Here is a 13751-nt window from a genome sequence, read left to right as displayed (position 1 = left end):
ATAATTCTGGCATCAGTGTAAGGTGTAAAAAAGTCTAAGATCTTATCTACCAATCCAATGTTTGAATTACAGTTACTAGGATTGGTGAGACAGACAGAAAGAAGGAAAAGGACTTCCCCAATTTTCCTGTTACGTCTGAGCACCTCTAATGTGCATGGCACTGTACCACATACTGTAGTAAGAACAGGATCTCTGTATTCAGGGAGCTCATCATCTGAGTGATGTATATATATGAACTAGTCATGTTATATTTTGAGAAATGTTATGTTAGTGTTGTTACTAAAGTGCAGTGGGGAGTTCAGAAGATAGGGTGGGTTATCCTAACATGCAGAGTCTAGAAGGATTCAGACATGCTAACTGAAAGACAGTGAGTTTTCATTAGTAGAAGAGAGGGGAGTATAGAACTTTGTAGGTAGAAAGAGCAATATGAACAAAACCAGATAACATGAAAGGAGAGTTGGGGCAGATGAGAGATATTAGAGGAGAGAAGCCTGGAAATGGTAGATGTGGGCCCATGATGGGAAAGACTTAATCTTAAACTAGCTTACAGACATTTGTATCGGCCGTAGGAAGCCATTTGAAAGTTCTTGAGTAGAAGGATAGGCATGAGCAGACTTGATTTTTAGAAAACTGACAAATGTTCTTTAGAAGGGTAGGCTTTAAAATATAAGGAAGAGAAAGGAAGTAAGACCAGATAAAGAGCTGTTGCAGCACTGTAGGGATTGAGGAACCCATCTTAAGCTAGTGAATGGAAAAAGGAACAGATTTAAGAGTTGTAATTTAAGTTCTAGTCATGTCTGCTCCAAGTATGCTTTTTAAACTCCTTAATCAACTGAGAGACAAGCCACCTACCAGCCTCTTTAAAATACCTTTTTTTTTTACCCTTTTAAAGTAAATTTTCAAACATACTAACCTGTAGATAAAATAGTATAAATGAGCTCCTATGTGTTTACTATAATGCTTCAATGATTGTCTACATTTTGACATTCTAATAATTTTCTATATACTTCAATATAAATGAGGGTTTTTTGTTTGTTTTTAGTGAAAGGAAAGGAGATGTAGTTTAATAGGTTTAAAATAAAAATCACCTATTTGGATGCAAAAACAATTGTGTAATTATGTAATTTGGAGGGAGGGGCAAGGAAAGAGTGACTAGTGGGAAGGGGTAATGTGTAAGAAAAAATTGACCCACAACCTTCTGTGAAAATATTTTTATGCCTATACCTGCACACACATGCATAGATGATTTTGTTTTCCCCCGTGGATGAGTATAAGCTTTGTCACTCTGTTTTGAATTTCACAACCGTGTGTCTTGGTCTGTTATCTGTTGTACCAAGCATTCATTTGTACTCTTTTAATCTGGGAGCACATATCCTCCCATTTCTGGGGTATTTTCCTCTATTATGTTTTTACTTTCTCTCTGCTTTTTAATGTCTTCTGGACCTCCAGTTCACATATTGGACCTCTTATGCTAGTCCTTCCATTTTCTTTTCTGTCATATTTTCTACCTGTTTATCTTCTGTTACCTGGGAGATTCCTTCGGCCTTAAAACTCTTCTACTCATTTTTTTCATTTCTGTGGTTATATTGTGAGTATCCAAGAAGGTTTTCCTTTGGTATTTAACGGTAGCATCCTGTTGTTCACGCATGCAGTATTGGAGTATTTTTTTTTCTCATCTGTCTCTCAGATGATATTTTTATTAATGATAGATTGTTCATTTCATTTCGGTTTTATTTTCTTGTATAGTATGTTTGTTGTTTTGGCTTCAGACTGACTCTCCTTGAATGTTTGTTGATCCTTGGCCATAGGGGAATGGGCTTCTAAAAAGGTGATTGGAAACTCTGAATATAAATGAAATTTGATACTGTAGAGCTAAGCTTTTAACAGTCCCACTTATCCGTATTATTGGGTTACTTTGTTTTTTCTTTTTGTGGCGATCTGATTTTTCAGGGAATAGATTCCAGTGGCCTGCTTAGAGAATTTATACTTGGGTGATTCAAATGTTCTGGGAACTAGAGTTGTCAATTCCCGAACCTTTTGGGGTCCTGCCATGAAAATAATAGTATCTTTGTTTCTTGTTGCTGACTTATGATTCGGGTTTCTTTGGTTTGCTCAGTCAGTTGCTGTTTTTTAATATGCTTTCAGAGTCCCAAATTTTATTGCTTTGTCAGTCTTTTTGTTTTTGTGGGTTGAAACAAAATTATAATTTATGTGGTTTGCTATTTTTCCTTTTCTTACCTTAACATGTGGCAACTGTTTTCCTAGTTTATTAAAGTTTTTTGATAAATAACATTTTAAGTAGTTGCAGAATGTATTATTTGGGTGTACCACACTTAAATTTCTTTTTAGGCATTATTTTGTTTGTAAGGTTAACCTTTTATAAATAATGCTATGAAGGGCAGCTAAAGGAAATTTCACAAATTAAGTTTTGGTACCACTGGTAGCATAATTTGGGTACATATTTAGTTTTTCAAGGTTACAAACTTCATTCAGCTTTTGTTTGGTTACGTAAGACCTGACATGATTTTGTTTTTAGAAAATCTGTCATGGTGGGGCACCCGGGTGGCTCAGTCGATTAAGCATCTGCCTTTGGCTCAGGGTATGATGCTGGGGTCCTAGGATTGAGCCCCACATCGGGCTCACTGTTCAGCAGAGAGCCTCCTTCTGCTTCTCCCTCTCCCTCTGCCTGCCGCTCCTCCCGCTTGTGCTTGCTGTCTCTCTCTGACAAATAAATAAAATGCTTTAAAAAAAAATCCGTCATGGTACCTTATAGTTATTTCTCAAAATTCTAGATTATGTTTAAAAAAAAAAACAGTCTCATTCTGGATAAACAGGTTTTGAGTCTGTAATTCTGAGTGTAGCATCTGAAGACAAGTGGATACAAGTTGATTAGGAGAGTTGCTAAAATGGCAAGATTTTCATAATTAGATTTTACCAAAAAATAAAGGAGAAAAGAAATTACATGTTTAAAATTTTAGCTGTGTTTTCCTGATGCATTTTCTTGCTTTCCCCCCTATTAAAAATAATTTTTCATTTGTGCTCTCTTCTCTCTCTCTAAACCCTTATGGCTTCTCTTCTTCAGCTCTTCTCCCTTTTCCAGTTTTTAATTGAGTGTTGACTATGCCAGGAAGCATCTCAGGCTTAAGTAGGGAGAGGAGGTGAGCATTATAGACCTCGGCTTTGTAATCTTAGAGTTTTCCTGAACTAAGAGGAAAAGTAGTCATTAATTAGATAACTGGGCCAAAAAATTACATAGCTATAAACTCTTAAATCCTATGAAAGACTTTGATGTGACATTTAAACTGAGTCCTAAATTCAATCAAATAAAATATATATATTGAGCAATTATTGTTTTTAGGTACTTGGGATACAGATTTGAATAAAACCTAAGTTCAGTGTAAATACTTGTAGGCCATGATAAATTTAGGTTTTATTCGGTTTGCATTAGGAAGCCATTGGGGAATTTAGAGCAGGGGAGAGACATGAGTTGATTTACACTTTTAGTAAGATTGCTTGGCTACATACAGAGGATGGGTTTTCCAGAGGTAAGACTAAAGCAGAAAATTTAGCAGAACAGTTGAGAAGTGGTAGTAGGTATAAACTGGATTTTCAGTGTGGATATAATCAGTGGTTGAGTTTGGTATATATCATAAAGATAAAGTTGACATAGGATAGTTATTTATTGGATAATTATTAGGGTTTCTTTTTTTTTTTTTTCCTTAAGCAGTTCAGTAGATGATGGTGCTCTTTACTTATGGGGAGGACTTGGATAGGATCAGTTTGAGGGATCATCAGTGGAAAATCAGTAGCTTTGTTTAGGCCACGGTAAGTTTGAGTTGCTCATTAGATACATAAGACATCGGATATAAATTACTGAAGCTCAGAACAGTTGAGACTGTACTGCCAACTCTCGATATTCCAGACATTTGCAGGAAGAATACTGCATTTCTTTTTCTGTGTTCTTGTAGCATCTTTTATCCCACAGTTACTTTTTCTTCCTAGCATTTATCGTATTGCTCTGATCGTTGGTGTGTCTTGTCCCATGGTCGGAGATTTTGTTGTATTTCTCTCTCTAGTCTCAGCCTCTGTTAATAGTTTTTTTTAGATGATAGATATTTAATGTTCGATGAGTGAACCATGTTTATTTTCCCTGTCATCACATTCTGTCAATTTACCTTTCAAGTGTTTATCAGATCCATTTCTTACCTTCTATCTTCATTTTCTTAGTGCTGATCCTCTGTTATCCCTCACTGGGATCTGAGCCTTTTAAGTGATTTTTTTTTTTAAGGGGTAGTGCTCTAAAATGTCAATGTTGAGCCTTAATTATATGAAGACTCCCATTAGGGATTGGGTTCAGCAGTACTAATGAGATATCTGACTTCAGTGGCTCAAATATATTATTTTTCTCTCACAGTGATTATGTGAGAAGTAGATGGTTTCTGGAATTCAGTCAGTGATTTGAATCTAACAGAGTCAAGGTGTCTGAGATTTTCTTGGCCTTTGCCTCATGATGAAAGAGAATGATCCTGAATTTAGACTGAACAGTAGAATATAAGTAGGACGTAAAATATGGTGTGATATTATTCAAGTGTCGGGCAACTTAGCTTAAATTTAATAAATTAATGATGATTTAAGATCAGAAGGTGAGTATAAAAGCAAAAGAGCACGAAGAATAATTTCACCAGTGTAAACGAGTGCGACTGGACCATTCTGAAAAGCTCTGCTAGGAGCAGAAAGGGTGGCTAAATCTGGGAGAAATTATAGAGTAAGTAGGTAACTGTTTGAAGGTGAATATAAAGAGGGGGAAAAGGTTATTAAGGAGACTGATTACTGCCTTCAAGCTTCTAGATGTACTGACTGACAGGACGGTGGTACTGTCCATAATGAGGGGGAAACAAATGGTATGGAAGCACAGGAATAGATTATTGATACTCATGTTGGAGCAAATCACAGTCTGAATAGAAAATGGTCTGAATGGCTAAAATGGCCATTGGTAGTTTTTTCCGAATGGTAGTAAACATAAAAGGGGAAAATTCTTCAAGGCCTTTCTTAAACTCCGAAACATGGAGTCATAACCAAGTATCTTGGACTTAGCTGTGGTAATTTAAGGGAATTTATGAAAGGACTAAAGAGTTATAGCTTATTGGACTTTTAAGTGACATTATTAGTATGAACTTTTTTAATAGTTGGGAACATTTTGATCCCCTAATCCATCTTTGGTGCCTTTCGCCTAGTGCTGTTCTAAAATAGGGTAATTTTGTTTAATATTCAGCAACAAAACTTTCTTCATGTTTAAATTCAAATCAGATGTTATAAATTTATTTTAACATGTTTAGTATGTTTGAGTGTTCTTTTAAATAAGCTAATAACCCTTTTTTTTAAGGTACAGCAGGGAAGAACTGGAAATTCAGAGAAGGAAGCAGCACTTCCATCTACAAAAGCTGAGTTTACTTCTCCTCCTTCTTTGTTCAAGACTGGACTCCCACCAAGCAGGTTAGTTAGACAATTATAACTCCCATTACTGAAGGCATTGGTATCTTCATCTTGTATTAGTGCTATAAAAGTGCTTAATGTTCTGCAAAAAAACTGGAACATTCCATGTTTTAATACAAAATGAATTCTCTGTGAAAAACTCTTCTGGGTGCCTTCCCATTAAAAAAAAAATCTAGGTAAGCAATAAATGAAGCATGGTATATAGTTACATGTATATAAAAAAGATAATCTTACATTTAGGAGAGATGGTGATGACAACAATCTTACTGTTTTCTGTGCTTATTATTATTCTTACATTAAGAGTTAATGGACTTTCTAAGTCTAGATCTATTGAATTTAATATATTTTACCAATTTTAATAAAAGATTATAGAGATTTGAGCCTGGGCAATCTTTCAGATTAAAGCCATTTTCTTTTCTTTCTTTGGTTTTGATAATACCTAACTTTGAGTTCCACAAGGTACCAATTTTAAGAGGCAGATGTGCTGGCAAATGGTTAGCCTGTTACTAGGAAAATGGTAAAGGGTAAGCTTGGATGTTAGCAGATTAATTTTCAGTTGGATGAAGATGACTTATCATTTATTCCTCTGGGCCAGAAACAAGTCAGTAACCCAACTGTTACTAGTTCTCAGCCAGATCATTTATCTTTTGTGGTATTTGCTTGAGTTTATGTTACAGTTTTCTGGTTTTGTTATTCTGCAATTTTGAATTGCTGTAAAAGATAATATTTCATAATATTACAAATGCAGGAAGAGACAGTATGGGAACGTGTGGTTTAGCCCTAAGATGAAGATTCTTGAAACTTTCAGCCAAAATTAAATGTCACAAAGCCATCTTGGATTTTGCCTGTCTCTTCCCATCCTAACAATTACTAGTCATGGTCATGTCCATATATTATTTAAACTAAATGAAACCTCATCGAATGTTTGGCTAAGAAAGTATCATAGCAGAGGAATACTGATCCTTTTAATATGTAGTCTTTTTTTTATTCTTCGTATTTTAAAAGAGGTCACTTTCATTCATTCAGTTTATCATGTTCTGCAGTATAGAATGATGGGAAGAGCTTTGGCTCTGGAGTTAGACTTCTGGGGTTCCAGTTCTGGCTATGTTACGTACTAGCTGTGTGTCCTTGAGCACATCCCCTAATCATCTTCTTTCATTTCCTGATCTGTAAAATGTAGTAATAATCATCCATCCCTCACAGGGTAGTTATGTATGTTAAATGATTTACTTTATGTGAAATGTTTTAGAATAGTAGTACGTACATAGATAATACTCTGTAGATGTGTGCTAATTAAAGTATTTAAAAATCAGTAGCAGCTTTTCTTTTATTTTGCCTGCCCCCTCCTTTTTTTTTTTTTTTTTTTTTTTTTTTAAAACAACCTTGGGCCAGGTTATGTAGGGCACTGTACCACTGTTAGGAATTTGGCTTTTCTTGTAAGTGAAATAAAAGGGGTGTCACTGTCGGTTTATGTAGAGGAATGGAATAATCTACTGTAGGTTTTTAAAGTCTTGATTACTTTATTAAAATCAGACTACAGAGTGGTGAGGGGCAGAAACAGGGAGGCCAGTTAGGAGGTTGTAACAGTTACCTTAGGCAAGAGATCACTTGGACCAAAGTGCTTCTGGTGCAGATGGTGAGGATCTTTTACATCTGAGATAGAAGAGACTGCAGGAGGAGTGCTTTTCAGCGGGGAGAAGACCAAGAGTTCAGTTTAGGACATAATGAAATTGAGATGTCTGCTAGACCTGTAAGTGGAAATTTGTATAGGACGGGGATATATGGATCTGGAGTTGAGGAGAAAGGTATGGGCTGGGGATAGAAATTTGGGACCGATCAGTGTTTAAGTAGTATTTAAATGAAGTAGTGGAAGTGAATTTGAGTATTAAGGAGATAAGTCGTGATAGAGAAGTAGCAAGAGGGACAGAGCCTTCGGGTGCTTCCTTCAAGGTCAGAAAAATAAGGACGAAGAGGAGAAGGAGAATATCCATAGCGAAGAATGACTACTGACATAGGAAGAACACCCAGTGTATGTCTTAAAAAAGAAGTGTTTCAAAGTAGAGGAACAGTTAACTACCAGATAATACCGATAGGCAAGAAGAAGAGGTCTGAGAATGACTTTTAGATTTTATTTATTTTTAAGATTTTTTTTTTAAAGTAATTTCTGTACCCAGCATGGGGCCCTGACTTTTGGATTTTAAAATGTAAAGGTTGCTGGTAATCCTGACCAGGATCATTTTTAGTGGGATAAGGCGAAGATTGAAAAAAAGACTTTTTGGAATGAATTCAAGAGAGCATGGAAGGAGAGGAATTAGAATAAGAACATATGGACAACTTTTTTGAGGATTTTTTTTGTTCTTTTGAGGGGGCCAAGAAATAGTATCTGAAGGGAAATGTGCGACCAGGGGGATGTTTTTTTAAAATGTTAGAAATTACAGCATGTTTGTAGACTTAGGAGAATGAATTACTAGAGGGAGTATTGATGATTCAAGAAGGAAGAAAGAACCGTTGTGAGAACAATGTCTTTAAGAAAGTCAGAGGGCAGGATATAATATGCAAGGCTGGGGGGTTAGTCTTAAGAAGGAGATGGACGGTTCACGCATAGTAACAGGAGAGAAGACGGGACATGGTGAAGGGTGATGGGTAAGAGAATACTGATGGAAGCAACTGAAAGCTCTCTTCTCTTGGCTTCAGTTTTTCCCAGCACAAAGGATACAGACTTATTGGTGAACATGAGGACGTGTGGAAGTGGGTGTTGCCTATTTGAGGAGAGGAGAAATTCTTTGAAATAGTCATTTATAGGTGTGTGAGTGAACTAAGGTAAAGGAGTAGGATTGCTAGGCACCACGTGGAGGGAGATGTACCACCAAGAGAAGTCTCCCCCCCCCCCCCGCAAAATGGGAAATATTACAGCATTTTTGTATGTTGATGGGAATGAATTAGTAGAGTGAAAAATGGACACAGAGAGGGAGACAGTATGTTACCACCTTTTCTGGAGGTTAATGGCTGTGGGTTTAAAATGACACCAGTCAACTTGCTTGGGTGTGTTTCTCTCGCCCTTTCAGGTGTTCATATGTTCGTGAAGATTAGCTAGAGCTGGATTTAACAGAGGTTGCATTTATACCAGGCAAATATGACAAAGGAGCAAGAAAGGCGAGAGGGTCCTTGAGGTGATTAAAATGATGGATAACCATGGATTAAAGGAAAGATGGAGATTACTGGAAGCTAGGAGCCAGTAAAAAGGAAGTAAAGAAATGATGGAAACATTAACAGATCTATCACTAGTGCCAAAAAAGTGGGTAATTGCCACCACAGCCTATATAGAAACATACCTAACATGTCAGTATGTCACTTTTTGATAGAAAGAACAGTACCCATTGCTCATTAGGAAAGCCGTTTTCTGGGTTCATTGTGAAGTATTTCCCTAAATAAATATTTGTGTTTTTTTCTGTTTTAGTCTTTGTATTTATGGAGATTGGAGAGACATGTGTTAAAGTGAAATTTTTTGACTTTAGGGAGAAAACAGGAATGTCACTTAAGACCTAATAGAGACTTCACAACAAATAGTAATGAGCTGTACTACTGACCTTACCACTGTATTTCCTTTGTTAAAAATCTTAGATTGCCTTATTAATGTGTAGGTGACTGTTGGTATGTTTGCACAGAACTGTTTTTATTGATTCTTTGTACTTTATAGGTAGAAATGCTAGGTTTCTAACATTCTGTATTGCCCAGCAAAATGGCATACTTAAGTAAAATGTTAATATATCAGAATGTTTTGCTTAATCTTTAAAAGTTTTCGTATATGTCAAGTACAGCTTGATAAATTTTCACAAGCTGAACACTCACTTATTGTTCATCCAGTTCTCCACTTGTTAACATTTGGCCATATTTGCTTTATAATGTCCCAAAAATATTTTCCTTTTTGAACCATTTATTAATTATGAACATCATACCCCTCAACCTCTAAAGACTTCAGAATGTAAGAACAAGGACATTCTGTTATGTAATCCTAGGACATAGTTATCAAAGTGAGAAAATCTAATAATGAGCCAGTATATTAATATGCAAACCATAAATTTAGCTAATTATTTCAATAATGTCTTTCTGGAAGTTCTTATCTTGATTTAGGATTCAGTCCAGGATCATCCATTATAATTAAGTCTTTTTTCTCTTTATTCTTTAATCTGAGGCAGTTTCTCAGACCTTCTTTGTATTCGTTGACTAGATTTTGATGAGACCAGTCCAGTTGTTTTGTAAATCATCCCTCAGTCTGAGTTTGCCTGATGTTTCTTCTTTATTGGATTCAGGTTTTGCTTTTTAGGCAGGAAACTACATAAGTGATGTTGTGTCCTCAGTGCATCAGCCTGGAGGTACATGATGTCATTTTGCCCCATTATTAGTGATGAGAGCTTTAATCATTTTATTGTGATGGTGTTCTTTGGGATTTTGCACTGCAAAGTTACTGTTTTTGCTCTTTGTATTTAGTAAATAATCTGTGAGGAGACGTATCTATCCTATTTCTTTTTAAACTTCCCCCAAATTCTAGTATCCATTGATGATTTTTGCTTTCTCCCATTATACTATAATGGCTATAAAATAGTGATTATCTAACTATTATTTTTTCTTATATTTAATCCTTGGCATTCTCCTTTAAAAATGAGCTTTCCCATCTCCACTTACTTATTATCAACTAGACTCACTAGTTTTTATTTTATGTGTAAGAGTGTGTTTGTATGATTTATTTGTATATGTAGTATTTAAGCTATATGTACAGCTTACATATACTGTAATTCATACTGATGCTCCAGTTATTCCAGACTTGCTCTGTCGCAGACTTTTCAGAGTGGCTCCTGTGACCTTTTGATTTTTCCCCATCATTTTTTTTTTTTTTTGAGGATTTTTTTACTTTCTAGCTTTACCAGATGTTCCAGGCTTATCTTGTGCTTTCTCTGACCCTCCCTGGAAGTAACCATTTCTTGAAAGCACCTTGATGCCTTTTAGTGGGAAATGATGATTAGAAACCAAAGTCTTGCTCATTGGTGCTGGATTGTCATGGTTTCTAGACTTTTTCAGCTGGGAGAATAAATAATGTATAATTTTAATCATGCAATCATCATGTGTCTTTTATTTCACATTTCACACCACAGGTTTCTACTTCCCTTTTGTTTTTTCCATCTTGCAGCTTTTACTGTTTTACTGCATTGAGAACCTAGTTCCCACCAACTTCATGGTTTATTCTTACTTTAATCCTAAAATACAGACAGAATAGATTAGGACTTCACCTGCCATTATGAAAACCAAATCTATTAAGTAGATTTCAAGATTCCTTTGGAATTGTTTTCTTCTTTTTCTTTTTTTTTTTTTCCAGGCTGAGTGTATATAGTTAAAATACTCAGAAAATTTCCTTCAGAGTGTTTGTGTTAATCATTTAAAGTATAATTTGATCCATTGTTTCTGTTTGTATTCAGCTTTTCTTTTCCTCCATGTTTATTGATTTATTTTTTGCATATATAAAACATTGAGGAGTTCCAAGCATACTCAGATTTGTCACTTTCCCCAATTTCTTTCACTCCTGTTAATGATTAACTTCATTTTATCTAGTTTCTGATTTATTCTTCCTGTGTTTCTTTTTACATAAATAAGCAGATACATAAACATACATATTTTTCCTATAGAAAATTTTTCCTTGAAAGCGTGTCTTATTAGTCCTTTAAAGGACTGGCAGGAGTGTAAAGGACTGGCAGGAGTGTAAATCGCTGAACTTTTTATGGAATATGTCATGGGTAAAATTAACTTTCAGATTTTATTTTGAGTTATTTTGAAATGGAATTTTTATGAAATATATAAAGTGTAGGTTTTTATAAAACACATCAGAGTGTTACTGTTAACTGGTGCACTATTTGTACCTGTTATTGAAAGAACATAGGGGAAGAAAAACCAAAGTTTTGAGTAAGGTTTTGTGGAACCACAGAAGTTAATGTTATTCATAAAAGCACAGAAAGTTATTTCTTGATAAATATATTGTAACCTGACAAGCCCTTGGTTCTTATTTTGCATTTTGACATCATGTTATTTTGGAAAAATATTTCTAAAAATATTCTAGAGTTAATAAAATGTTGATAGCACATTTATCTTTAAATACCTATTAGTAGTTTTAGTACCACAGAGCCTTGGACAGAATGCTACAGTAGGAACATGCTAAAGGACTTTAGATAAAGCATGTCAAAGAAAAGAAAAAAAAGATAGAACAAGGGGGGTCAGAGACAACAATATGTAAGAAAAAACATAGAAAATTTATCTCACCAGAAACAGCACCTCTTCTCAGTCTCAGACAAGTACTGCCTCCAGAAAAGCCAATTCCAGCGTTGGGAAGTGGCAGGACCGGTATGGGAGGGCCGAATCACCTGACCTAAGGTAAGGCTGTTTTTAAACATTGGCTACTCCCTGATGTTTAGATCATCAGTGTTGTTTTGTCTAGTAATAAGATAATAAATCTTGATGAAATTGTACCATATTTTTTACCCCCTCAATTATGCTTTTTCGTTATAGAAATTGAGGGTTTTAAAAATCAGGAGTCAGGCCCTGTCACCTCACTCTTTGCCTGTCATCTCTCTGGCTTTTTATACTGCATTATAAATTGCATGGAACCATGCTAATGGGACCTCAGTAAGTGTTTTTTTTCTCCCTACTACTGCAGGTTTAATTCTTCTTTCTCGTATCACACCCTATTAAATCCCTGGGTGTTTCTCATTATTTATTGAATAAAATTTAGCCTTCTGAGCTGGTATTTAGAACCTATAAAATTGAACTGCACTGAATCTTTCCAAATGTTTTATAATAACTACAGTGCGTAAAGCAGCCATTTCATTGAGTCTGCCATCTGTCTTGGGAGGTACCATCACCTTTGTTGTTACTGTGCTTTTACTCCTGATACTCCTCTGCAGAATTCTGGTTTGCGTTCTAAATCTTAGAGTTACAAAGTATGCAGCCTTGGATGGGAACTATATACTCTCTGAGCCTATAACATGGGAATAATAATTTCTGCCCCAAGGGATGTAGTGAGAAGCAGATGTGTTAGATATGACAGTACATTGCAAATAATAATGAGTCTGAGCAATTAACAGTTTGCTTGACTTGGAAATGTAGACTTAAGCACCTCCCTAGTTTGCCATTTAAAGTTTTAAACAATGATGGTATGGGAGTGATATTTTGTTTGTGTTCGTTATAGCATTTTAAGCTTTCTTCCTGGGCAGGTTTATGCTATATTAATGTTCTTTTAAATATTTTCATTTAGGTATGTATGTTATGATCAGATACCTTTGATCCTAACAACTAAAAGAAAAGCAAAGAGAGGAAACACTGTCAGAATTTTATTTTCTTATATTTCCTTTTCTTTGGAGTCTTTATTATATGTTCTCCATGAATAGTCAGAATTTCTAGTCCGCTTGACTCTGATAGAATCTCTTGTTAGGAGACAATAAGCTTGGTCATTCTCAAAAGTGGCTATTCATCTCAAAGTCAAAAATATCTTGACTTTCTAAAGAATATCCAAACTAGAAGTATAGTAATTGATGCAGAGAGAAATATATTATCTATATTCCTAGAATAGTCTCCATGGCATGTGTGCTTTAACAGGGTATAGAATGAAAATTTGCATATCTTACATTTTAAAAATATACCCTACCCATTGACATTTTTCGTAGTATTACGTGATATTGACCTTGGTTTTTAAAACTAGAACTCTTGAAGTACCAGTAGAAATTTCAAGAGTTACTTTAAATAGATCTGATAAGTGTGGAGAGTGAATGTGAATCTTTTCACATTTAATAGTTCACATTTCACATTTAATATTTCTGTGAAACCCCAGAGTTTAACATGAGTGCTAATAATATAATTTCTGTATAATATTTAACTTAGTTATTACAACATAAGTGCATAGAGAAACTCAGATTTACATTTAACCTGGCCAGCAGTTCTGAACAGCCTGTTTATTGATCCCAAAAGGGCCAGACGATAAGAGCTTTCATTTTGTTTGTTCTATTGTGGAGATGAATCAGTAGCCATTCTGTAGATAAAAAATAACTACCTTCTTAAACTTATAGCAGTTTCATGGCACAAGTCCTGGATTTGAACATTAAGTTTGGTTTTGTGCCTGTGTGAATTTAGGATAGTTCCCTAAAATCTCTGGGCCTCTCTTTCTATATTTTTAACATGATAGGCTGGACTGTGTTATCAGGAAGGCCCTTTTAATCATG

The 13751-nt window shown here is 35.3% G+C and overlaps 1 protein-coding gene across 26 annotated transcripts in view; it reads left to right on the top strand.

The window, feature by feature from the left end:
• The window catches only part of FIP1L1 (factor interacting with PAPOLA and CPSF1), a 76561-nt gene that overhangs the window by 21032 nt on the left and 41778 nt on the right, over positions 1–13751 (top strand). For 9 of the 26 annotated variants that reach the window (XM_045998349.1, XM_045998346.1, XM_045998342.1 and 6 more), the window contains one exon: positions 5384–5493. In XM_045998349.1, coding sequence (XP_045854305.1) covers positions 5384–5493 — 110 coding nt within the window. Of the gene's footprint in view, positions 1–5383; positions 5494–11802; positions 11911–13751 lie in introns of all 26 variants that reach the window. The other 17 variants (XM_045998338.1, XM_045998333.1, XM_045998329.1 and 14 more) reach the window with 3 other exon arrangements.

The sequence above is a fragment of the Meles meles genome, chromosome 2, assembly GCF_922984935.1.
Source record: "Meles meles chromosome 2, mMelMel3.1 paternal haplotype, whole genome shotgun sequence".
Lineage (NCBI taxonomy): Eukaryota > Metazoa > Chordata > Mammalia > Carnivora > Mustelidae > Meles > Meles meles.
The sequence above is the reverse complement of the archived record's forward strand: the minus strand, read 5'-3'. Positions and strand labels throughout refer to the sequence as shown.